This window comes from Erpetoichthys calabaricus, chromosome 2 (assembly GCF_900747795.2).
Source record: "Erpetoichthys calabaricus chromosome 2, fErpCal1.3, whole genome shotgun sequence".
NCBI lineage: Eukaryota > Metazoa > Chordata > Cladistia > Polypteriformes > Polypteridae > Erpetoichthys > Erpetoichthys calabaricus.
The window spans coordinates 114,245,715-114,272,171 of record NC_041395.2 but is presented as its reverse complement, the minus strand read 5'-3'; the positions used below and the strand labels follow the sequence as shown (position 1 = coordinate 114,272,171).

Here is a 26,457-nt window from a genome sequence, read left to right as displayed (position 1 = left end):
TTGCACTTCTGGGTGGGGCCGAAGATTCGTCCAGCCAGGCTGTTGAAACCAGACAGCCCCCCTAGCAGCCACCCCGGGCCCCAACCAGGCTGTGGAGGACTCCATCTCTCATGGAGCCCTGCGGGAGGTTGGGGAATCACTGTTTTGCCAGGGAGGCTGCCACCAAGCGACCCGGGGGAGGTACTGAGCTGTCCATGGCTGCTCCCCTGGAACATAAGCAGCAGGGGTGTCCCTGCTGGGCATGGGACCCGGCTGTCCGCCACAGGGTCTATGTATAGATGTTACTGACTATGTGCTGATATTTGCTAATTTTGAGGATTTTTGTCTGTTCTAATCTGGTTGCATCAGAGATATGCCTAATAGTATTAGTGATAAACAAAATAGTGTTTGAATATTGTGTTACACTTCTCCTTCACATTTAACATAAGAAGCGTTTATGGCATTTTAGTTACAGTACATTAAAAGTGAAACTCACTGTAATAATGTGCATGACCTCACATATTGCACTGCTATCATAAATATCTGAAATCTTAACTGAATCAGAGCTGTGAATATCAGCATCCTTCATTTCAAATTTGAAGTGAAAGATAGTGGTTAATACATATACATATACATATACAGAGTATGGTGAAATTATAACTTGCATTTGCTAATCAACAAGAAACATGTCACCTCTCTAAGATGCCAACATAAGCGAGTATTACAGTCTTACTTCAATGCTGATTATACAATATTGAGGAAGCAATACTCTTCTGTGAGCTGTTTTTAGACTGGCATGCTATGTGTTAAAATGACTACTGTAAATTTGCAATGTTCTATGCAGTATCTAAGTGTATAATAGCTTCCTGGATGATGAACATCCTGATATTTGTGTCCTGAGTGGGGCTGTTCAGAGGAGCTGAGGTTAAGGTTAGACCAATGGGAGAGTTTGATGTGACACAGGAAGTCACACATCTCTCTGCTACCTTCCCAGCCATGAAGATAACCCGGTCTAGTGATGACAGCACTCTGCCTCACTCTCCTCCTCTTTCCAGAACAAGAAAGATGGTGACCAGTACTACAGCGCAGTCCAACTGAGGGCTTGATGTAGACAGTTATACAGTAGTGATTACACTCCTGACGATAGTATATGGTGTGAGAGATGGCTGGCAGTTTATCCCGGCCAACACCCCCAGGCTACTAGATGGAGTCCTCCCTGCAACATGGAGGTGCCCCGAATTCCCTCCCGCAGGGCATCATGGACAATGGAGTTCGGCTTCACAGCCTTGCTGGATACCATGGGGGCCGCCAGGGGACGCTGCAGGGAGGCACAGGGATTTATATTTTCCTTATAGCCTGGAAGTACTCCCTAGTCACGGGGACGGAAGATATGAAGTACTTCCGGGCTGAAGAAAAAGAAGAGTTTTCATCTGATCCGGAAGTGCTATGGAATCACGTGGACTGAAGGACAGAAGCACTTCTGGGTCAAGCACTATAAAAAGGACTGTGGGAAACCCAGCAGACTGAGCCGGAGTTGGGAAGAAGTGTAACAGAGCTGCTGGGTGGAGAGCAGGAATTGATTTATTGTATTGATTATTGATGATTATTTGTGTATTGTGGAGGTGGAGGTGCTTTGTGCACAGTATTGAAGAAATTAAAATTACTTCTGATACTTTTACCTGGTGTCTGGATGTGTTGTCTGCGGGTTTGGAGGTGTGACAGCGCCCCCTATTGTCACAATGGGAATCAGGTTGATCTCTTGCCTTTTTCTTAGTTCTCTACTTTTTTTTCTTTCTATATTATGACACCCACTATGAAAAAGTGTAAGATATATTTCTCTATACTGCTCTTGTGCTTTTGTAAAAGTCCTAACTCCTTAACAGTCCAACTTTAGATGAGCTAAAGGAACTATTCTGGAGTGTTCCGTCCCATTGTTGAATCTATACAACAATCATTTCATTGATTTAAAAGATAGATTTAATATCTGAAGAATTGCTATATACTTTCAACTGAATTGGCAAGGCAGAGCAAGCTTTGGCCCAAACATTTGATAAATTTCACCTGTCTGAAATATTCTTTTATAACGGTAAATTTTCAGCAAAGAAAAGACTTATATTAATTTTACTCACAATTTTTTTTACTAAGCCATTTAAAAATGCTGCGCACACCAGATATGCCAAACACAGTATGCAATTTCTAAATTAAAATGTAAAATAAATTATGGCACAGGATAAAATCTAATGCCACGCCTGACAACTGAGCAAAGAAGATAAATAGCTCCTTTCTGGCTGCATAAGTATCTTTTACAGAGAGGTAGCTTAAGATCACTCAGAGGGTAAATTGGAACAAAGCTGACACTCTTTTTGACTCGGAAATGAGATGTCGGGAGATCTGAGGTGTCTGTAGGATGCTTAACAGTAGGATGTAGCCGAGTCTTCTGCTGCCTGACTGATTTTGATTTGCACAAAAAAATGGCTTTACATTGCTGTCACCTCATCAGCTGATGAATTTTAATTTAGCAAAAACCTTCATAATGTTCTACATCAAAGGCAGCGTGCAAGACTGATTTCAAGCTGTATAAATATGTGTGCAGACAAGATTATGCTGTAATGAGCAAGTGAAACAAATGGAATTACACAGGTAAGTTTGACACTGCTGTCTTGCTTTATGACAGGAGGCCCCTGATGCCAGCATAGAAGCCCAAATACGCATTACAGGCTTTTAATACCCATGGATTAGTGAGACAACTTGGACTCCTACTGAAAATACACAGTAAAACAGAAGAGCTTGCGGGGCTGACAGATTTGTAGTACAAGACTCCAACAACAACCTCACAGCATAGATAGATAGATAGATAGATAGACAGATAGATAGATAGATAGATAGATAGATAGATAGATAGATAGATAGATAGATAGATAGATAGATAGATAGATAGATAGATAGATAGATAGATAGATAGATAGATAGATAGATAGATAGATAGATAGATGAGTTTATCAGGGTAGTGCATGAGACATAAGATCAACTCAATAAAATTCAATTCATTCATTTATTGCACACATGCACACTAGGCTGGTCCAGTTCAGACTGTTGCTAAAATAATAAATAAAAGAATTTTAAACTCATACTGTAAAATAGAAGACAAGATACACCATGATAAGCTAATAATAACTGTTGAAACATTATTTATGTAATGCTATAATACACAAACACCAAGGTTCACAATAAATCTTGTATATAGTTATTGGAAGATTGAAAGGAGGACATGTTTGAGAAGAACATCTAAAGGGATGGTTAAAAGTCTTCACATTGTGTGTGTTCTCAGCTCAGTCAAAGAACACCCCTGGAATATTAGCCACACGTAAAACGACTCTCTAAAATTTTCATCAGTGTTTCAGATGACCAGGGAAGATGGCAGTGGAACTGACTAATATAAAAATGGAGATACAGTGAGAGACAAAAACAAGAAAACAAGGACCAGCTCACTCGGCAGGATCTGCTGTGGACTATGTGTAAGTATTAATGTGTAGTCTGTCGCAGTGGCTAAGGAAAACTGCCTGGAAGCTGCTGAATCACAGCCCAGATTTTGTGGAGGGTTTCCCTGTGCTTGTGTGGGTTTATCTCTTGGTACTCCAGCTTTCTTTCCACAAAACAAAATGTGAAGGTTAGTGTGACCCATAAGTGTTAGAGCAGGTATCTGTGTGAGTGTGTTCCGTGATGACTGATGCCCCGTCCAGAGTTGGTTCCTTCCTTGAACCCAGTGTCTCTAGGATAGGTCTGACATCTCATGATTGTGAACAGGATCAAACAGGATCATATACTAAAGGAAAGATGCTAGCAACAATATGTAGGCAACAACATTGTGCCCTTTTGTTAAAAAGGACCATATGGAAACTTTGCACAAAAGATATTTATTTTCCTAGATGTCCTGTCAGTGTATGAGGTAAACAAGTTAATTATGAAAATGCAGAGCAGAATTCATCCTAAATTTAATACTGATTCAGGATGTCCAGAAGGCAGACATATAAAACTTGCATGTGTTTTATTAATAGCATGTTTATTTCTCAAGTTAAAGCACAACAACAAAAGCCACTATTAAGTCCTGAAATATATAAATGATTTTGGATTCCCCTCTGTGAACTCACATAAAATTGTCCGTGAATAAAGCATGATTTACTCACATATGTACACATTCTTTTTAAAGGTTAGATCTAGAATTTATGTATATGTTTTTGTAAAGTTTAATTAATTTTTTTCTTAATTCTATAAATTAATTTGAATGAAAAAAAACTAAAAAGTCCACAGGTATGTGTCAAGGATGTGCGTGTTCACATGTGCCCAATGGGATTCATCAAAGAGAATTACAAAAAGGGGTTGAAGAAAATGCAAAGGGTTTTATGTGTCTATCTGCTCCATCCAATGCCTGGAAATAAGTGATGTAGAAGAAGATCCATGAGCCCTGTGTTACTCCATGTACCACTCCTCACTCTGTCAATCCCACTTCCATACCAGAACTCAGCACATGAGCATGGAAGAGCCACCCTTTGCTACTGACTGACAATGATGTTACCATTAAATAAGTTTTACATGAATTGAAATCCTAAGCCTTTTTTATCGTTCTTATCTCATTCTTTTACATGGACATTAAAACATCATGTCCAGCCTGGTGTCCTACTTATAGTCACCTCTGTCACAAAATTATGAAGATGTTTACTTATCAACCTTTGTATTTATAATGTAACAGAGGACTTAATTGTCAGGCGCATGTTGTAGTTGTTACAATTTATAAATTATAGATATATTGTGGCAACCTGGCAACTTCTAAAAAAAAATTCAAAACTCCAGTATGACAGTGAATGGTCTCTTAGTCATTTACAAAGTTGCAGACGCTTTTCACAAACAACCATGTCCTATTTGAAATACAGTAATCCCTCCTCGATCGCGGGAGTTGCGTTCCAGAACCCCCCGCGAAAGGTGAAAATCCGCGAAGTAGAAACCAAATGTTTATATGGTTATTTTCATATTGTCATGCTTGGGTCACAGATTTGCACAGAAACACAGGAGGTTGTAGAGAGACAGGAACGTTATTCAAACACTACAAACAAACATTTGTCTCTTTTTCAAAAGTTTAAACGTGCTCCATGACAAGACAGAGATGACAGTTCCGTCTCACAATTAAAAGAATGCAAACATATCTTCCTCTTCAAAGGAGTGCGCATCAGGAGCAGAGAATGTCAGAGAGAGAGAGAAAAAAGCAAATAATCAAAAATCAGTAGGGCTGTTTGGGTTTTTAAGTATGCGAAGCACTGCCGGACAAAGCAGCTGCAAGGAAGGGAGCAATGTGAAGGTAGTCTTTCAGGATTTTTTAGAGGAGCGTCCGTATCCTCTAGGCCAGTGTGCGAACAGCGCCTCTGCTCACACCCCCTCCGTCAGGAGCAGAGAATGTCAGAGAGAGTGAGAGAGACAGAGAAAAGCAAACAATCAAAAATCAATACGTGCCCTTCGAGCTTTTAAGTATGCGAAGCACCGTGCGGGAAGCATGTTGCTTGACAAAGCAGCTGCAAGGAAGGGAGCAATGTGAAGGTAATCTTTCAGCATTTTTAGACGAGCATCCGTATCCTCTAGGGGTGCGAACAGCCCCCCTGCTCACACCCCCTCCGTCAGGAGTAGAGAATGTCAGAGCAAGAGAGAGAGAGAGAAAAGCAAACAATCAAAAATCAATATGTACTGTTTGATCTTTTAAGTATGCGAAGCACCATGCGGGAAGCATATCGCTTGACAAAGCAGCCACAAGTAAGCCTAGCAAGAAAGGGAGTAATGTGAAGATAGTCTTTCAGCGTTTTTTGAGGAGCGGCTATATCCTCTAGGGGTGCGAACAGCCCCCGTGCTCACAATATATTTGAGGAGTTTTATTTAATACGTAATACGTGCTCTGGTTGGGTAGCTTCTCAGCCATCTGCCAATAGCGTCCCTTGTATGAAATCAGCTGGGCAAACCAACTGAGGAAGCATGTACCAGAAATTAAAAGACCCATTGTCCACTGAAACCCACGAACCAGTGAAAAATCCGCGATATATATTTAAATATGCTTACATATAAAATCTGCGATAGAGTGAAGCCGCGAAAGTTGAAGCGCGATATAGTGAGGGATTACTGTATACTATAGAAAAGGGATTTTTGGAAATGATCTGTGTAAGTGTAGAAGGAGGTGGACGGGCATTCCACCTGGGAAGATCTTCCTTTTTTTTTTAATTCTAATTCGAAGGAGATAAAATTCCATTCAATCCAGTCAAACGTATCAAAGCAAAATTCAAACACACCCAAGAGAAAGAGAGAAGAGCCAATAACCAACGGTACTCTTTAAAAGCAGCAAGAGAGGAAGAGTATTCTTTCCCCGAAATGGAAGCTTATTCTAAAACATTATTGATTAGATCTTGCCATATTTTAAAAAAGTTTTGAACAGATCCTTTGAGTGAGAATTACATTTTTTTCAGTTTCAAATAGTATAGAACATCAGTTACCCACTGACTTATAACAAGTGGGCTGGGATTCTTCCAGTTGAGTAAGATAAGTCTATGTGCCATCTTGGCTGAAAAAGGGACCTTAGTTGCCTCGAAAGCTTGTATATTGTAATCTTTTTAGTTAGCCAATAAAAGGTGTCATTTTGCTTGACTTTTCACTACTGTGCCAATAGTGAAATAAAGGCAATTATGATTTGTTTGTCCTTCTCCATTTTAAGCTCATCTGGGAGTACACCAAATACAGCTGTTAATGGATTAGCTGTGATTGTGACACCAAGGCTATCTGATAGGCATTCAAAGATTTTTGTCCAAAAAACATGCGGCCTAGTGAAGCTGGAGCCAAATTGCAACGTTCACAAGTGGAATCTTGCCCTGGATACATTTTGGACAATTTTAAATGAAATAAACATGCTATATAAAATATTTTAAGTTGTATGATTGAATGCTTTGCACATATGGAGCTAGAGTGTATTCTGTGCATGATCTTACATTTTTATCCTGTTCAGGAAGAACAATTAATGAATAGACAGTTTATCCCCCAGTCCTCAAGAGGTGGCAGTGGTCTGCTGACTATCTCCCAGTTTGGACCCCTGCATGGATGCTGGGGGATTTGTAGTGTAGAAAGGCAACCCTATTGGGGACATTGGGTGACACCAGGGGGCACTGTGGGGAAAGGTCCTTCCTGTTATGGGTAACATCCATGTAAACTGGAAGTGCTTCTGTCATGCAATGCTGTGGCACTGGAAATACTCCTGGGTCCAATATAAATGGAGGCGTCTCGCCTCACTCAGGGAGTTGGAATCGGTTGGTAGAGGACAAGGCTTACTTAGAGAAGAGTGGATGAATTATTATATTGGATGGAGACTGTCATTTGCATTGAAAGAAGAACCTGTGGAAGGTATTTAGTAAAATAAATACACTTTAGTTGTAACCTTGACTGTGTATGTGCACTTGTGCTGGGGTCAGGGACTCTGGGCCTTCCCTTTTGGTCACATCTGATAAACTTTTGAGGAAAAAAAAATTTTGAACAAGTGAGGTAAGAGCATTTATTCCATAAAAATGACTAATAATTTGTGTTACAGGTGCCAAATCTGTGCTTATGGTTGAAGCTTTAATGGAAGAAGCGTACCAATGTAACCTGTGGGAATTATAATAAGACCCCAAGCTTTTTAAACACGTTATCCATACAGCAGGTCCGTTTCAGGTTTTTGATGCAGTGAACCCCATCAATGAGAGCTTATACAACTGATAGTGTGGGATTAAGCCACATGTAATCTGCCACATCTTGCAAATATAACAAAAAGAACATCATAAGCCCTAATGGTAAACCTATTTCCTTTCTGGTCCACTGTCAGCAAACGTAACTTAAGGCACTCTGCCACAGATGCATTCACTCGTGAGACTTGCAACATTTGATTGTCTTTTCTCTTACCACTCTGACTCTAAGAATTTTAGGTTTTGTATTTGTTTGCCTAGCAAGACAAAAGAATACTTTTGTTTTTGCCATTATGCCCATAACATACAAAAGGTCATAGACACAAAGATAAATATGGGATTACAAAAAATTGGCTGGAGGACTGCTGGGTATGTATAGAGCCCCTGCAAATACTGGACTCTTTCACGACATGCTACTTTCAGCTGAAAATAGATATGAAATAAAAATCAATGACTTTTTTAAAGAGAAAAATATGAAGAAAAAAAAAACAACCACTATAAGAAAGCAGTTTAAAAAAAAGGTTTACCATTGCGGTCGATAGCAAAGGGAATATCAGGAGTAACGATCTCGTAGTTACAGATCTGGCTGTACTGAGGAGAACAGTCCTCATCCGCTGCCTCCACCTGAAGAATGCTGTCGTAAATTTTTCCTTCAGTTATTGTCGCCTTATACATTGGCTCCCGGAATGTCGGTGCAAACTCATTGACATCATTGACTTGGATATGAACCACAGCTCTGAAAGCAGAAAACAGAATGGAAAGAATTAAAAATGTACATGCCTAAAAAGATCGGAGATTCCTCATTGTAAGCTTGTGCTTAAGAAGTGAGACACTGTATGCCAGGTACAGAAAAGAGACATTGTTCTGTGATTCCATCATGTCGTCCTCAAGAGTAAAATGTCTACACATCAACTCTAAGACTGTTATAGGGCAGCATTATGTTATTATTGCATTGTAGAATGTCACAAAATTAAACTGCTCAGAGACTAAGAATATTTCCCAATATTATAATGCAGAGTGTTCATTATTTAAGTAAAAAAAACACCTTAAAAAATGGTCAGTCAGTCAGTCATCTTCCAACCGCTATATCCTAACACAGGGTCATGGGGGTCTGCTGGAGCCAATCCCAGCCAACACAGGGCGCAAGGCAGGAACAAACCCTGGGCAGAGTGCCAGCCCACCGCAGGGCACACACACCCACACACATCAGGCACACACTAGGGACAATTTAGAATTGCCAATGCACCTAACCTGCATGTCTTTGGACTGTGGGAGGAAACCAGAGCACCCGGAGGAAACCCACGCAGACACGGGGAGAACATGCAAACTCCACGCAGGAAGGACCCGGGAAGCGAACCCAGGTCTCCTTACTGCGAGGCAGCAGCGTTACCACTGCGCCAATGTGCCGCCCTTAAAAAATGGTGAAGTGCCTATAATAAACAAATGCCTTATTTCCAGTTCCATTTCCATTAAATATCTTAATAACTAGTTCTCCTTCCAGAAATAACCAATAATTATTTTCCTGTAGTTCTTTATCAACTACCCAATGATTCCTTTCTTTTCTTTTCTTTTTTGAACTCCTCCATTCCTCCCAGGTGAACTTCACCTAACTGCTTTACCCACTCAACCTGGGCCAGGTAAAGGGCTTTTTTTAACACCCGACCCGGAAGTACTACTGGTGCTCAATCAATTGCTGCTAGGATGCGCTTCTGACCCAGGCAGGACTACACAAGTCCTTGTGCAGTCAATATCCAACAGCTCGCCCCGGTGTCTCCACAGAAGCCAATAGAGCAGCCCCAAGGGACCACAACTCCCATGATGCTCTGCGGCCTCCCAGGCCCAATCAGCCCCAGTGTAATTGCTGCTGCAGTGTCCTTCCATGTCCATATCCTGGAAGGGAAATATCACAGCTCTCTCTCTCTGATCTTCCTTTATAATGGGCTCCAGGTCAGACAAGGAAATAGGGTCCAAACTGACTGGAATGCTGGCTTGTTCTTCACATGGCATATAACACATGCTCCATCTGTTGGAATAATAAATTCAATGCATTTTATTACTACAAATGTTTGTGATGTACCATCCATTGGATTGAGAAATTTAGTGCATTTTATTTCTACATCCATTGCAAGATACATTCCTAAAAATGGTGCTCTGCAAATGTTGACAGTGATGTTGATTGCTTAGATTTCAACCCATCTTAGATGGGTTTCATAGCTAGTTATGAGAATAAATGAATTGACATGTATCTTATTTCTGGCAGAAAAAAGTATCAAAATAGAATCCATACAAATACAGATATACTCTATGAACTATAAAGCCACCCCTTGCCCATAGCATACATACTCAAAACAGACAGCGAATAATTTTAATGAAAAACACCAGGAGTAAAGATGTAGTCAAGAGACATACCAAGTTTGTACTGGGACAGCAAATGATTGAATGTCAAAACCCAAATCGCTAGTAAAAAATCAAAGTTCAAAACAAAAGAAGAGTTCAGAGTCACTCAGTCAGTCATTTTCTAACCCACTTAGTCCTGAAGAGGGTGGTGGGGGTCGGCTGGAGCTTGTCCCTGCGAGCATTGGGCACAAGGCAAGGAACAAACCCTGAAAAAGGTGCCAGAGTTCAATGTTGTTATAACAAAAAATAAGGAAAACTAAAGATTTCTTACAATTGTTTACAGGATCATAATCACGGATAATGGAGAAGGCACACGTCAGACCATATATATGGTTGCTTTACTAATGTCACCTGTCACACAATCACAGGCAATTCTGGGAATGATCGTCATAGCAAAAGGTGATGCTATTGATGGAAAATGGTGGCACCCTATAAAAACATAATGGCAGTAAAACATAAAATAATTTTCAATTACTCACAAATATTTTGTACAGCAAAAAATGTTTGAGAAAATGCCTCAGGGTTAAAAACCAGAGAATAAATCCAAAACTTCCAAATGTTCAAATCCCACACTAAAATATTCACAAAAACTTAAAGAGAGAGAGGGATAGGTTAGGAGCATGCGCTGATGCAGTGCATTGCTGCACCCACCACATGATAAGCCACCTAAGGATCCCAGATTAGAACCCGAATGCAGCCATGCAACGGGTGACACCTCAGTACCACACTAGTTCAGATGGAAAGGAACCGTGTGAGTTTTTTGTGGTGACTGGAGTTCCAATTCTGCCATCAACGCCCAAGTTTTTCCCTGCAGATGGAGGGCCCGCTTGCAGAGCTGGATGCAGGTTAACATCATACCCAGGACGGAAATATTGCAGGTTAAGGGCCTTGCTCAAGGGCCCAACGGAGTACAGTCACTTTTGGCATTTATGGAATTTGAACTGGCAACCTTCCGATTCCCAGTGCAAATCCCTAGCCTTAGAGTTACTACTACTCCTGTCAATTATAACCCTTAGACTTAGGAGGATCAGTGTGTATTTGTGAAGACAAAACACAAAAGAGAAATCTGACAAGTCACAGGCAAAACATATCTGGTACTTGTGGCACTTGTTTGTTAGTGGACATGAGAGAGGGACCTGACCATGTATCATGAGGTCTAAAGTGTCAGTTTTTAAAACGGATAAATGCCAAAACGTGTTTTTCTGTCCTAGGTCAGCCTTCAATCTTCAATGGGTCCCTGAGGGTAGTGAAGTATCTACTAAAGCACAGGCAACAACAACAATGAGCACAGAAGAAAATGAAGGGCTGACAATGGGTCTGTCATTGGCAATGACATCCACTACATGCCCCTGCAAGTCTCTGGTAACTGTGAAAAAATGGGGAGACCAAATAATTGTCAAACCTATTACCTGCAACATTTATCTTTTGTATTTGCACCAGCAGATTGCAAGACAGCTTCTATCCATGAATCAAAAGGTTACCGAAGAAGCAGTCATCATAACAAATACTGGACAGGATCTTCTAAACACATGCAGTATATTGTAAACATTGTATAGAATGTCTGTTTGCTGGCATTATATTAATATCACTCTTCTGAAGAGACAATAAACTTAAATTTAAAAGTAATATAAAAGCACAATGTAATACTCTCAGAGCATACTACGATAAAATAATTAGTGTTTATTTTGAAATGCTGAAGCAAATGGAGCTTCTCTAATTTTGATAGGCCAAAACCACCGCCTCCTACGCTAGTTTCATTTATCCCTGTAATATTAAATTGGCTTACGTCATAAATTCACAGTGTATGCCCTGGAGTACAGGCAATAATAGTGTAAGTCATGCAAGGAAAAGATTGAGATAAATTATTTATGGACTTTATAAGTGAGAAGGAAGGTTTCAGAATAAGCCTTAAACTCTTTTGGAAGCCATTATAATGATTTAAGAACTAGAGTTACACAATTAAACTTCTTAGTTCTTTTTATGGTCTTTGTTGTTGTGTTTTGAATTAACTTAAAAGTAGTAAGCCATGTGAACTGTACAGTGTCATCTTCAGACTGACCACATGGACCTTGGATAAAGACACTGCTGGAGATGGCGGAGCCATCCTGAGAAGTCATGTAGAGGGTGTATGTGTGTGAGAGGGACATTATCAAGCACTTAAAGAGCAGAATATATGAGCCCTGCTCCTCTGTTGAAATCTATTGGCCTCCGTGCATGACTGCCCAGGAGCTTTGTGAAGGGTCCTGGCTTAGACTGGCTAACAGATTTGGGGACGTTAGTGCAGATAATATGGAGATAATATGGAGATGGTTGCATATTACAGAAAAAAGATCATTACAGCCATATGGAAGTAACCGTGGAAGATTGCAATTGCAACAGTGAGTATTCAAGTAAAGAGATGGCCTCCATTACATGAGGCAATGATGGAGAGACACTGTGTTTCACAATAAATTAGGCTACCAGCACTGGGGATAATAAAAAGTCTGCCAAATGATGCCATAAAAAAATCACACAAAATGAAGTACTACAAATACATTGTCAAACATTACAACCACCAAGGAATAGTGATATGTCAACATCAACATCAAATAAACACCAAAAGAGGAAATGCAAATCAATATTAATAAATTTCCAATGTTTGTTCAGGCTTAGCACTAAATCATGTTGTACATAAGTGATCAACATGTTTCATGTTAAGGATGACAGCTTTTTCAAAATAGAGAGATGTACAAGCTCACACACTCATTAAACTGTGTCACAAAAAATCATCCTTATCAAATCAAATGAATGTTTGTTCATAGACCACCCTACTCCCTGAGTGCACCACCTGAGGAGTCTTGAACCTGATCCTCTTTGTCACATTTGACCACTGGATGTTCTTGGTACTTTTCTCCACAATTTTCTGGTTCTGCCCTCCTGTTTCTTCCCTTTGAATCTTACTCATTGTCTTCTTTTCTGTCTGACAATATTTTACTACTACTTGAAGCTTTAATTCTTTTAGATTTTACCTCCATGCACCTCACCTCTTACCAGAAGAACCTCATCTGTTTAGGCTCTCTTGCAGCTAAATGCTCCTTGGTTCATGATGGAAATCCCCCAAGACTGTCACAAATGATAATTGGGTATCTAAATTTTACAGTTTAGTATACAGTATATAAGGCTATATACATTTCAGATTAACAAAGCTTCCATGAAACCTACTGGGGGATGCTCTACTGCCATTCAGTACTTTAAATCCTGGATGACTGCTGCTCATTAATGTTACTGTTATTCAGTGCTTCCCAGCTCAGCATGGGTGGAGGTACAAAGTGGGTGTTTGGATATGGCTTCTATTATTAAGGTTCTGTACAATTTTGTTTAAGTTACTATGTTGGAAATAATCAATAAATAACTGATCACAAAAAAAATCAAAAAATCAACCAATGGGTTGTTTAAAAAGACTCTATCCTTCAAGCCTGAAGGCAAAACTCAAATGTTCGGGTTGCACATGGGCACTCCTGAGCAAAGACACGCCGAGGACATTACAGGATCCAAGAAGCAACGCACAAACAAGTCAGTAGCACCAGGCACAAAGAATATTTAATACACTCTAATAAAATAAATTTCTAGATCAGAAATTCCATTGGGTATATGATGGAAAATTGGAAAAAACATTATGATGACTAAATGATTTTGCAGGAAACATTTTAACAATATGTTAAATTACTGAGGCAACTTTATTGCTCATTTAATTTTTGCACATTGCCATCTGCTGGGGATGGCAGGCGGTGTCCTACCTGTCCTTAATGTGGAGACACCACTGGAACAGTGTAATCATAAACATCAGTTTTGATTGAAATAGTTTTTTGAATATCACTTTGTTTTGGTGAGGGTTGTACAAGATACAGGTTAAGCAAATTTCAATTTTCCTACACATAGACTTCTTCTCTTCTTTAAGAGTTTGCAGGCCAAATGTGTATTTTAATCGGTTTTCCAGGGTGTCCCCAGGGTTTGCCCTAGTAATCCATGCCACGTACATTGTTTTTATATGACAACCAAAAGGCATCCTCATCAGATGCCCCAAACTGTTCTTGCTGTCTCCTCTACAAGGTCCTCCATCATTTACAAACTCCCCATTGTGATATACAGAGTAAGTTCAGCAACCTGGCCAAGAAGTCAAATTTCAGCATCTACAGTCTTGTCCTGTAATTTCATTACCAGGGACACTGATCAGTATAGACAAGAGCTTTTGCCTACAAAGTGATCACTGAACAGTTACATACAAAGCAAAACATTTAATAGACTAAAACAAACAAGCAATGCTATAATGTTTATTCAACAGACACACACCGTCTGTTAGAGATTACCTATAATTCCGTGAACAAGCATTAGCCACCTGTCTGATTTTTTTTGCATTTTATTTTCTCAGTGGAGAAGTTTCTATCAAAACCTAACATTGGATAAATGAAGCCCGGAATGAACATCACTTCATCTATCGATTTTCTCACCTGCTTATCCAGTTCAGAGTCGGAGAGAGCCAGTGCCTAGCCTGGTAATATTGGGTGCAGGATGAAAACTAAGTCTGGACTGGGCATAAGTCCATTACACAACTTCACGCTCACTTACACCCTCTCATACTGAGCCAGTGTGGACTCACCTGTAACCTTCACCTGAACATCTTTGGGGATGTGGGGAGGAAATCCAGAATAACCAGGGAAAGCCCATGCAGATATTGGGAGTACACACAAGCAAACTTACATGGGCAAAGGATTCAAACCAAGGATACGGATAATTTATTAAAAGAAGTTATACAGGTAGATCCCTATGAGAAAAGATATGATACTCTTGGCGTTATATTTCAGCCAGGATTTCTCCCCTGGATAGTGTTCAAATTCCTTTTTTATGTCCATTCAGTCAATGTTTGATTCTTTTGTTGATAGTGTTACAATATGGACATTTTGAGTTATGTTGGGACTCTGTTGTCAACTAGGTGTTCCTTAGCCCAAAAATACCTTCAAACGGTGGAAAACCAGCTAGTAATGAAAGAGCAAATACAGGATCTTTATAAGCAAAAGATTTATTTTCACAAGAATTACTCTTCTTAATAAAAAGCTTCACCAAACAAAAAAAAAAACATAGCAGGAGTTGTCTGAAACAGGTAATCCCGTAGCAAACAAGGTCCCAATACACAAAAGAAGAGATGATACAAAATAGAACAAATGGTCAAAATTCAGAATAATAAATCTCAAGCAAAGCAATAAATACTAGAACTCAATAACACCATAAGCACATTCAATGAACCGCCTGTAATACTATCAACAATAGCAAAAGAATTAACAATAGACCAATAGGACATTAAAAAGCAAATGGAAGAACCCTGGATTAATATAACACTTGGACTCAATAACTTAGTTACAACACTGTATGAGTAAAAATTGCCACCAGACATGTCTTGTAGTAGTAGTGAAGTCTCTGACAGTTCAATTAAGGATATAAATTCTTTCAATGTGCCTTTTGAACTTGTGTGATGACAACTTTACTCTGATGCCAAGGGCCAATGTTAGTCAGATTTGGATTGGGCAGAAGTGGCCTAAATTAGTCTTGACTGTTAACCAATGAAACAGCTCACTCTATCTGTCTAAATGGGGCAGTTCAAGGGGGCAATAGCTCTGTCACATATGATGATTGCATTTTAATTACCAACACATGAAAGAAGAGCTGCTTTAATGTCATTTTTTCCCCTCTTTCTAGTAAAACTCATAAACACATCTGATCAAATTCATAAGGGAAACAAATTTAATAACAAAGATAATCAGAGCAGGGGGTGAGTATTTTTGTACTGTATTATTTCTCACTGTAATATTTTCTGCGCTGCAGGTAAGCAAAAGGCAATTCACACCTGGCAAGGAATGTGCTTAGGAAAAATAATTTATACAGTATGATAATGCAAAGTAGATGGAGTGTGTTCTAAAAGTGACCCTGCCAAACGGGCAGATGGCAAGGCTAAATGTCCTGATGAGAGGGGCTGCCAGCAGACTGAACTGTGATCTCCATGAACTAGCTCTCTCATGCTGTCAGGTGGATGCAATTGCAGGGTCATGTGAATTCATTTATTTACATTAAAAGCTTAAAATGTCCTCAATTCACAGCATAGCTTCCTGGAAAATGATTGACAATTATTCTGCAAAAGCTACAATTACTTTTGATCTCTGGCATTTTTATTAACAATACAAACATCAAGATGTTACCTCTCTTAAAGTAATAATTTAAGGCAAAGGCCTTCAACTGCTGTCTCACATGTAAGCCATGAAAGTGGCGAGTGGCAAAGATGACAGTGCAGCAAAACATTGTGTTCATCTCTTCTAATGTCACATCTCTGAATGTCAAGGTTTGCACTGACCATTTGTTAAGCAAGATTCTCCCCCATGAGACCCCACCAGTTGAACGTCTGGCAATATATAATGGAGTGCGCTCTCAGGAAACAAGGCAGCATGGGATGACTGAGAAGTCTTTTAAAATTTAGATTAGATGAGGCAGGCTTGGATGTAGAAAAACGGTCAAAGATGTGCCAATGTCAAAAGGTATCAAAGATTATAGAAAACTATTGAAGTAAACAAAGGACTGTCCTACCAAACTCTTCACTGTAGCACTTGTGTAAGGGGCAGTATTGGCAAGGCCGACAAGGATACAATATTAGAGGAATACAGTATATGGCGATTTGGAGCCCAGGGAGAGAGTTTTGCAAACACGTAAATGTGAACAGAACAGACACCGGGGAGAAATTCAGTGGAAGCCCTAATCTTTCCAGCATGGTGGCAGGAACACCACAGCATAAGGATTTTAATAATTATCAATCCATTTGTGGAGCTCCTTTGTGGCCTTTCACTGTGAAACTAATAAAGGAATGTTTATCTTTTTTTGGGGTAAGGTTGTTACAGAGTGAAACTATTGGAAAATATATTTATAAAGAGTGGTGCATATATAGTAATCCTCTGCCTGTGTAATGTGATAGTATGTCATAGGGCTTCTACATATGTGCACACTATAAATCATAGAAATAAGCGGAAAGTGGATCATTTTGAGAAAAAAATTCATGATTGTGAATGCTCCAATTAAACTCACTATTCAAACTTTTAGAAACAGTTGGGTAAAAAAGGGCTCTGTGGTGGACAAGCAGTGTATTAGGCGACAATCTGATGGGACTCTGCAATTCACTGCATGGCATGATAACATAAGACATAGTCCGAAGATGTCCATGAGTCAGCAGTGGCATACCAAAGAGATCTTAGTTACATGAACAGTACACAAGAATAATGTCTTATAGTAAAGAAGGCATATCCAGCATCTTCAGTAATTTGTTAATGCATAATTCTGCATGAGTACAGTCAAAGTACTCTTGACTATGTATTTGGTGGAACAATGAGGTCTTAGGCTATGTCCAAACTACTACACTTTAATGTAAAATGGAATTTTTTAAATAAAACAATCTTTGTCCACACTAGTGTCTTCATATTTTTTATGAAAGTTATGTCCGTCCACGCTAAAATGACTTAAAATACATATGACGTAAGTTTTCACCTATATGCACTCACTGGCAGAAAAATATTTAAATGGAATGTAATGCCACCAGTCACAGGATATATTGCAAAACTACAGTTATGGGTGTCACGCATGTGCACCTGGGGATCATCAAGATAAGAGATGCCACACCGAGACAAAAGGGGGCACTCACGCTGTCTCTTGTTTTCAGCCACAAGAAGCCACCGAGTGAGGACAATTGACCTGGCTGATGTATCCAGAGCTTCCCCCGCACCTTCTGGTCCGGGCTCCCAGAGGATTGGACCCAGAACCCGAACTTGAGCAAACTCCATCGTCTTGTTCTAGCTTCCTTACGCTAAGGAGCATGTTGGCTCTTGGGCTAAAAACACCACCTTTTTGTTGGTTCAATCATGTCCAGTTTTTGTTTCACTTTACTTTATTAAACACGAACACCTGGTCTGTCCTTTGGTCACACCGGTAAATGACTTGCCTGTACAAAATACAATTTAGATGAATGGAGGTAAGGAACACAACACACACTATAGGAAGCAACTCTTCTATGTCAGCAATGTTGGAATGTGTTTTTTTTTTTCACGAAGGGTGATCAATCAAGGAATAAGCAAGAGACAATCAGGGAAGGGCTATGTAATAAGCACAGATCAGAGACTACCTTTTCGGCCTTTCACACTATGATGCTGAGTTTGTGTTTTCAGACATATACAGATCTGGAGAGCATTCTTGGGGGTTGAAAACACCAAGGTAGTATGGACGAAAGGTGAAGATGGAGTCTTAGGTCTGTGTTTTTAAATGAAAACATATAGTGAGGACAGGGCCTAATGGTAAGGGAAGGAGCCCCTCTACTCATCTGTGGCTGTATCTGTCTCAAGATAGTTATTTGACTGTAAATATTTCAGAATGTATGACTTATAATTTAATTTTATAGGCCATACTAAAGCGCCTATGTGAGAAACATAGCTTCTGTCTTAGACAAGCATGTGGGAATACAATAAGGAAAGTAGAAGCTATTATTGTAGCCAGGACTCTGTTACGCTACTTTATGGAAACTGCTAGCTACACTTCAAAACAATGAATGTATTTAATTCTAATGATGAAACTGCAGGGATGCCTTTTATCATTTTCACTCATGCAAAAACTATTTAGGGTGACGTCTCGGTGCTTTGCAGATGTTTCACAAGTGTGAGGCTGACTACTATTTCATTTTTTTTTATTGAGATGGCATTCTCAAGGACAGGATACAAGCTTGTGTGAATGTCCTTTACTGTGTGTATTACTTTTAAATCTTCTGAGGGTAAAGCGAAATAGTTACGATAAGGTAACCTTCTCCATGAAATACAATACAATATAATACAATTTAAATGGTGCTAATTTAGTGCAATGTTACACTTCACCCACATTCATACATGAAAATGTATTCATACACTGTGTAGTGTGAGGATACACTTTGGAGCCCACTCTAATCCTCAAGCCCAGAACTAAATCAGTATTTAAAGTGTATGTGTCTAAAGGTCAGATGTAGTTGGCCATGTCATAGAGTAGAAAAGCAGGATGCACTATGGGATGGGAATGGGCAATTCCGTGGTAGACCTATACAGAGCTCTGGTTTCAAGATGAAAATTTTTTGTTGGATGTTAAAATGATCAAAGAGCAGACATGAAACTCCACAGTCTCCAGATCAAACTCCCCCAAGAGTGGCTTGTTCTTGGAATAGAACAACTCTGGCTGAAGAATGAAATAAGGCCGCACAGTATATAGCCCACAAGCAAGATTTTATCTATCATAGAATTCATCCAGCCTGGCAGTATTACAAAAGCCTTATCCCTTACTAGCATATGTTTTGAGCCACAAGCATGTTATATTGTAGATTTAGTTACAAAACTTTGAATAGTGTGCTCACCCTTCTCCCCATAGGTGTGCTAGAAAAAAGCTGGTCTGCATTAAAATAAAATTGACACAAGTGTATTCAAAAGTTCAACAACATCACAACCATAGAGCCAGAAAAGGATGACAAGAGCTTGTGATATTTAGTTTTATCAAAGGTAGAAACATTTCAGCTTGATCCTGATATCTTCCTCTCTGCTTAAAAGAAGTGGCATTTTATCTAAATTCCTCATATAGTAAAAACAATTCTAAGATTATTTCAACTTTTAATTACTTACAGATCTGTATAAATGGTAGTCTGCCATGTTCATACAGTGAACAAGATCTGTGACCTAGTCTTCGAGAACATAGCATGGAAGCCATTAGAAGTATATGGCCACAGTGCATAATCAAAGCTTAACTGACTGTCTCTAAAATATCAGCTACATTAAAAAAAAAAATTAAAAAATTGCTGTCCATGGTGCTGAAGTTGCTATTTTAAGACCAGAGTTTTACACAAGACCGCAGATTGGCACAGTATCAGCATGCCATACATGCTTTTGCATATCACAGCACATTAGACAACATGCCATATTGTCAGTCAGTTTTTCTGTGGATGTAGAAACTTGTCACAGAGTTAACTTAGGTGGATCACATCAGGAGGAAGCATTTGGGCTCCATACTGCTTCTCAGCATGTGTGTGAGACACCATTCTGCTGTCTGCTCTCTGCTCTGCTGAATCATTCAATATCTAGGTGAAGCAATCCCTCAGAGATGCTTGGATTTAAGCACGTCAGGGTTTTGCAGGCCTATTTTGTAATATTCTTGAAGACTGACTGACTGAGTCCCTTATAACAGGCAGCATAATGACAAAATTTTCAGTGAATTTACCCTTTCAAGTAATACATTTGTTATTAAATTTTAAGTGAACAACATGAATAATTACAAAAAAAAACTTTTAAATCATATGAATTCCAGCAGACAGATACATAGATAGATAGGTTTTCTAGGAAAGATAAGAAAAACAAAACATTCTGTAAATTGTTATTTTTAGCATCTGTTTCACTAATGAACTTATACTGTACCCTATGACTCAGTGTCCACTTCTCCTGTTATTTCTTTTGTCACCAAACATTATGATTTGCCATTTCTTCAGCTCCTGGGTAAATGTTTGTCTAATATTTGTTTTCGTGCTTAATTCTATTACATTAGGGGGCTAGTCATCAGAGTCATTCTGATTGGGATGTGATCCCACAACACTACTAACATTTGGCTTTCTTGGATAAGCAGTATAAATTAAGTCCTTCACAGCAATAACATTAGTCACTGAAAAAATTGTTACCTCTGTACAGTCAATGACTGACAAAATTGAAGTCAATTTCCAGAAGCTGTGAGGCTAAGCTGCCAACCCCTGTATTACCATATACTGTATATAGGCACTATATTTGCTCTATATGGTGTATATATATTCTCTGTCACACACACACACACACACATATATATATATACATATCACTAAAAGTATGTGGACAAACCCTCCAAATTACTGTGTTCAGGTGTTTCAGTCACACTCAGTGTTAACAGGTGCATTAAATCAAACACACAGACATGCAGTCTCCTTTGACAGAAAGAATGGCAGTAGAATGGGTCGTATCGAAGAGCTCAGTGACTTTAAATTGTCAAAGGATGTCACCCGTGTCACAAATCAGTACATGAAATCTCTTCTCTGTTAGATCTACTCTGGTCAACTGTAATTGCTACTATTGTGAAATAAATACAACTAGGAGCAACAACAACTTAGCCACAAAGCGGTAGACTTTACAAACTCATGGAGTGGAGTGTGATCAACCACACAAAAATGGCCTGTCTGGTGTTGCATTACACAGCAGAGTTCTAAACTGCCTCTGGAAGCAACCTCAATACAAGAACAGTGCAAAATGGAATTCCATGACCAAGCAGCTGCACTCAATCTTAAGATCATTATACATAATGACAATTACTGGCTGGAGTGGTGTAAAGCACACTACCATCAGAGTCTGAAATAATGGAAGTGTGTTTCCTGAAGTGATGAATCATGCTTCACTATTTGACAATCTTATAGATGAATGTGGATTTAGTGAATGCCAGAAATTCCTTCCAGACTGCATTGTGCCTGCTGTAAAGATTGGCAGAGAAGGGATAACGGTTTGGGGTTGTTTTTCAGGTTCCAGTGCAGGGTACTGTTAATGCTGTAGCCTACAAAAACATGCTTCCAACTTGCTTCTAACTTCCAGCAATGACATGATTTGACATGTTTGGTGTGGAGGAACTTGAGTGGACTGTTGAATACTTTTGGCACAAATCAGAATCCCAATTCTGAGCCTGGTCTTCTAGCCTAACATCAGTACCTGACAAATGTTCTTTTGGCCTAGTGGCACAAGTTCCCAAAGACTCTCAGTCAAAGTCTTGTGAAAAGACTCCCCAGAAGAGTGGAGGCTGTTGTAGCTACAAAGAAGGAGTGAACTCCATATTAATACCCACGAGTTGGAATAGGATGTCCGGCAAGTTCATATAGATGTGATGTGTCCACAAATTTCTGGCCATATGGTGTATAATTAAGCTATCACAAATACAATTAAACATAAGCATTCTTACACATTTTGAAGACAGGATTGTTTAACTTATATTAAGCAAAAATATGTTTATATTTAAATTCAAAATTAAAGATTTGTCTGCACTTTTGAAAGAGCCCACTTTAAACTATTTCTGCACTCCCATGGCCACAGTGCATAAGTAGAAATAATAATCCATCCATCCATCCATTATCCAACCCGCTGAATCCGAACACAGGGTCACGGGGGTCTGCTGGAGCCAATCCCAGCCAACACAGGGCACAAGGCAGGGAACCAATCCTGGGCAGGGTGCCAACCCACCGCAGAGAAATAATAATATTAAGCTTAACAAAGAGTGAGCCAGCTCACAAACCTTGAAAGTTTTATTTGCTTGTGTATGGTTTGATGAAACAGTAGCACCTATTTCATAAATTCTCTAAGGTCATCTAAGACAAGACAAGATAAAATAAGATCCTGTGAATGTATTGTTGTTGCATCACTGAGAACAACAATCAATGACATTTTAACATGCCGTTTACTATAGATTCTGGTACACTGAGCTGTTTAGCATCTGCTTTGTGATGGGCTTACCATACAAGACAATACATGATATCAAGACTGCTTGATTTAAAAAATTCAACTATAAATAAATTGAACTGAGATTGGATGGTAAATAGCCACACCATCTCCAAAAGCCATCCTAAAAAATACTCTTCATATTCAGTTGTTATGAGATTACAGAACTTAATCTCTTCGGTTTGCAGTATGTGAGATTTCATGAGTTCACCCAGGATCCTCAGAGGTAGTGAGAAAGAAACCCTGGCAGAATTGTACCCACCCTGCAGGAGACTATGGGCTGGAAGACAGCAGCAGACAAGAAGGGAAGACAAAGAAAGGAAGGAAAAACTTAAGAGTCAGAAGTTACTAACCTGGCCACAGTGCTACAAATGTAGACAGGTTGTCAAAATTAATTTTGCCCACTGTTAGATTGGAGAGATGGGTTGGGAGGCTTATTTCCTTACCTTGGTATTGACTACAATTCGGAGAAAATAAAGTTGTGGTGTGGTGACACCGAGTTTTGAACTGTAGTCTTATAGCTTTAAGGGCTTCAGCTAAATTGCCTCAGTCACTGTCTACTTACACATTTTCAAATGCATAACAAGCGAAAATCTCTAAAGACAAGTTTTCTAACAATCCAAAAGATATACATATTAGACTGAGTGGAGATTCTAATTGTCTGCATGAGTGAGTGTGTGGAGGTATGTGAATATGCCATGTGGTGTACTGCCACTTCATCTGCTGCCAGAACAGACAGAACACAGACAAAGAAAGCTGTCCTCTCTACAAATGGAGACTAAGGGCTTCCTCTATGCAAACTGTATGCTACATTCTCTACTAAAAACCTTCCTTCCCAATAGCTGCTTTATAAGTACAGAGGCTTTGCCGTTTTATGTGAGAGACATTACACTCCCCACCCCGTCTAAAATCACAGTTAAAGCACTTGCAAAAGACAAGAAATTGTGATATGCTTCAGCCACAGCCACCATGCCGTTTGGAAAACAAAACCCTGAGCAGTATTGATTTCTATTAAATATTTACAGAGCGCATTATAGCTCTCCAAGGTGCTGCATCTTGCTTACAGGGCACCCTGTTGGCAGCGGCAGAATAGGCAGAATAAAACAAACACATCAGGGATGTGTGCAAGTGTTTGGCCTGGATATTAAAAGCACTTTAAACTAAATAAAAAACAGTCTTGCATCATTGCTTTTTCACTTTGTTGTACTGAGAACTGAAGGTCAGAATGAAGAGGGTCACAGTGCTTTCATTTGGGTCAGCAGGTTTAACAAAATGAGGGACTTTTCATTTTGTCAAGTCAACAGTGGCTCAGCCACTAGGCTGGCGGCGTGGCCTAGTTGCTAAGGTATTGATCTTAAACTACAAATTGTCTGCAACTCAGCTTGTGAACCTAAGCAAATCATGGAAATAACCAGAAGGAAAAAGTGCCTCTACATACCTGTATTGGTAAAGAACACTTTAATTCATGTACAAGAACAATTTTTGTATCTGACTTATGTACAATGTTATAGTTTCAGCTGCTCAGACATAAACTTGTTGCACTGTACCAAATATTACAATATGATAATATTAAAACAACCTCATGTCTTTATAGTTTACAGTGTAGATTAGAATCAAGCTTAGAATGCAGTTTAGGACAGCCCTTGAAATTTAAAACCTTCCACCATCCTCAATTCACTAAAGCCAGTAGGGCATTCCTAAGCTCTTTTAGACTACTGTATACCATGTATTTGGACAAAATGTAAAAACTAACATTTTAATTTTTTGTGGCTTCCAGATCCCTCAGAATGAGCCCCTTGTCTGTTTGGGTTTCATGGACCCTGAAGAGATATGCACTGTACAGAACTCATCACTCACTTGTGGGACTTTTTCCAGTTGGTTCCGCCAGGTCCAGCTCCACAGTCATATGCCTGAATAACAAATGTGTATTCCTTCTGGAGCTCACAATCGATTGGCCTCTTTGCTTGCAAGAGGCCTTCACCAGATGTCTTGTTCAGCACCACTGCTTCGAATGGGGCATCCTGACCATGGATTTTAAAAGCACAAATTTCACCTGTCGTAGAAGAAAAGGGAGAGACAAGAAAAGAATGAAACTGAATAGTTTGGGACAGAAACTCAGTATCATTCAGAATGGGAGAATAGGAGCAAAAAATAATGATAGAGATAGTGGAGACAAATGTGGCATCACACCTCTGAGAATCACTTCAGAAGCCAAACTTTCTGCCATTTACAAAATGCTAAATCAGGGATTTAAGACCATCACTGCTGCTGGGTATAGACATGGAATTTCACTTCACCCCTCAGGAATTCTTTATCTCTTTCAATAACAAAGCAGCAGCAGACCCTTCAGTTACAGTATATAAGAAATGTGCTCAAGGCTTCCTATAAACTGTTGAATATGCCATCAACCTTTGGGTTGCAAATATATTAAAGAATATTGAGTATAGTGCCCTATCTCCTAAATACAGGAATAAAACTGTTAAAATGCAACCTATTTAGTGACAACAATAATTTCTAATAAGCACCAATAAACACAGAGCATGCAGGATTCTGTACCATTACTTACCTGAATACTGATGCAGTGATGATGATGAATACTTATTGATGCCATACAGAGATTCCAATTTCACAGAAATGAATTTATGGTTTTATCGCCTCAGAAGATTCACAGCATACCAAACAATGTCACACAGCATCATGCAGAGACATTTGACAGGGTGTTGCTTACAATTTTAAAAGGGGCCCACTGAGCACAGCCAAACCACAAATACTATAGAAGTGTCATTCATTTTACTCATTTACTCAGAGAATATAGCTCAGCTAATGATGTGTGATAATAATAACAGGAAACTGAACCAGTATTTTATTAACACACTTTCTAAAATTTGTCAATAGTTATATTTTTGTCAACATTTTAGTAATTATGAACTTCAGCAATACTTTTACCAGGCCACCCCACCTCTAGTATACAATTGTAACTAAACTCGATATGCCTATCCAGACTTCCTCTTAATCTCAGATGCAGTTTTTTCATCTCGTATGATTCATATGCCAACAAGGACCTTTAGGGGGAGCCCTCACACTAATAACAGCACAACCTTGAGTTACATGAGAGATGTGCTCTAGACTCATGGGATTGCATCATGGGTAGTCTCGCAGGGCTACATGTGATTCACAGGATAAGAACAAACAACTGGGGTCAACTTGGTAAAAAAGTTTGTAGTGAACAGCATTGAAAATCGCCACTGAAAATGCCCCACCCACAGGGATTAATTTTAAAAGTCCGCCCCTAACTTCCTCCAGTCTATACATTTTAAACATTTGGGGTTATAGAGTCCCATTTCTACACATGTTTTAGACAGACATGTAAAATTACAATGGAAAGACAGAAAGAGAACAAAAGAAACTGAATGTAACACTTCCACACAGAAATTTAAAGGTAAAATTACTGTTAAAAATTAAAAAGCTCAGTTCCTGAAGCTTAATGATTAATTAATATCTTGCTGCCATTTCCACTATTACATCACTACATGCTTTTTATATATATATATATATATATATATATATATATATATATATATATATATATATATATTGTCACACACATGCATATAGGGAACAGCTAAAGGGCTCCAGTGATTGCAATTCCCCTCCGCTCCAGGAGATGGTGCTGTGACCTAATGCCTTTTCTCTTCCTCCCACTGCAGACTGGAAGAATAATGGCTATAACAACACTGATATGACCTCTGCTGGCTATTCACATGGACACACTTTTTCTT

At 39.2% G+C, this 26,457-nt stretch overlaps 1 protein-coding gene across 1 annotated transcript in view; it reads right to left on the bottom strand.

Annotated features, from left to right (window-relative positions):
- LOC114646274 (calsyntenin-2-like) overlaps positions 1 to 26,457 on the bottom strand; it is a 791,236-nt gene that overhangs the window by 246,922 nt on the left and 517,857 nt on the right. Inside the window, exons 3-4 of the mRNA XM_028794392.2 lie at positions 24,536 to 24,731; positions 8,246 to 8,454 (exon numbers count right to left, since the gene is read on the bottom strand). Coding sequence (XP_028650225.1) covers positions 8,246 to 8,454; positions 24,536 to 24,731 — 405 coding nt within the window. The remainder of the gene's footprint in view (positions 1 to 8,245; positions 8,455 to 24,535; positions 24,732 to 26,457) is intronic.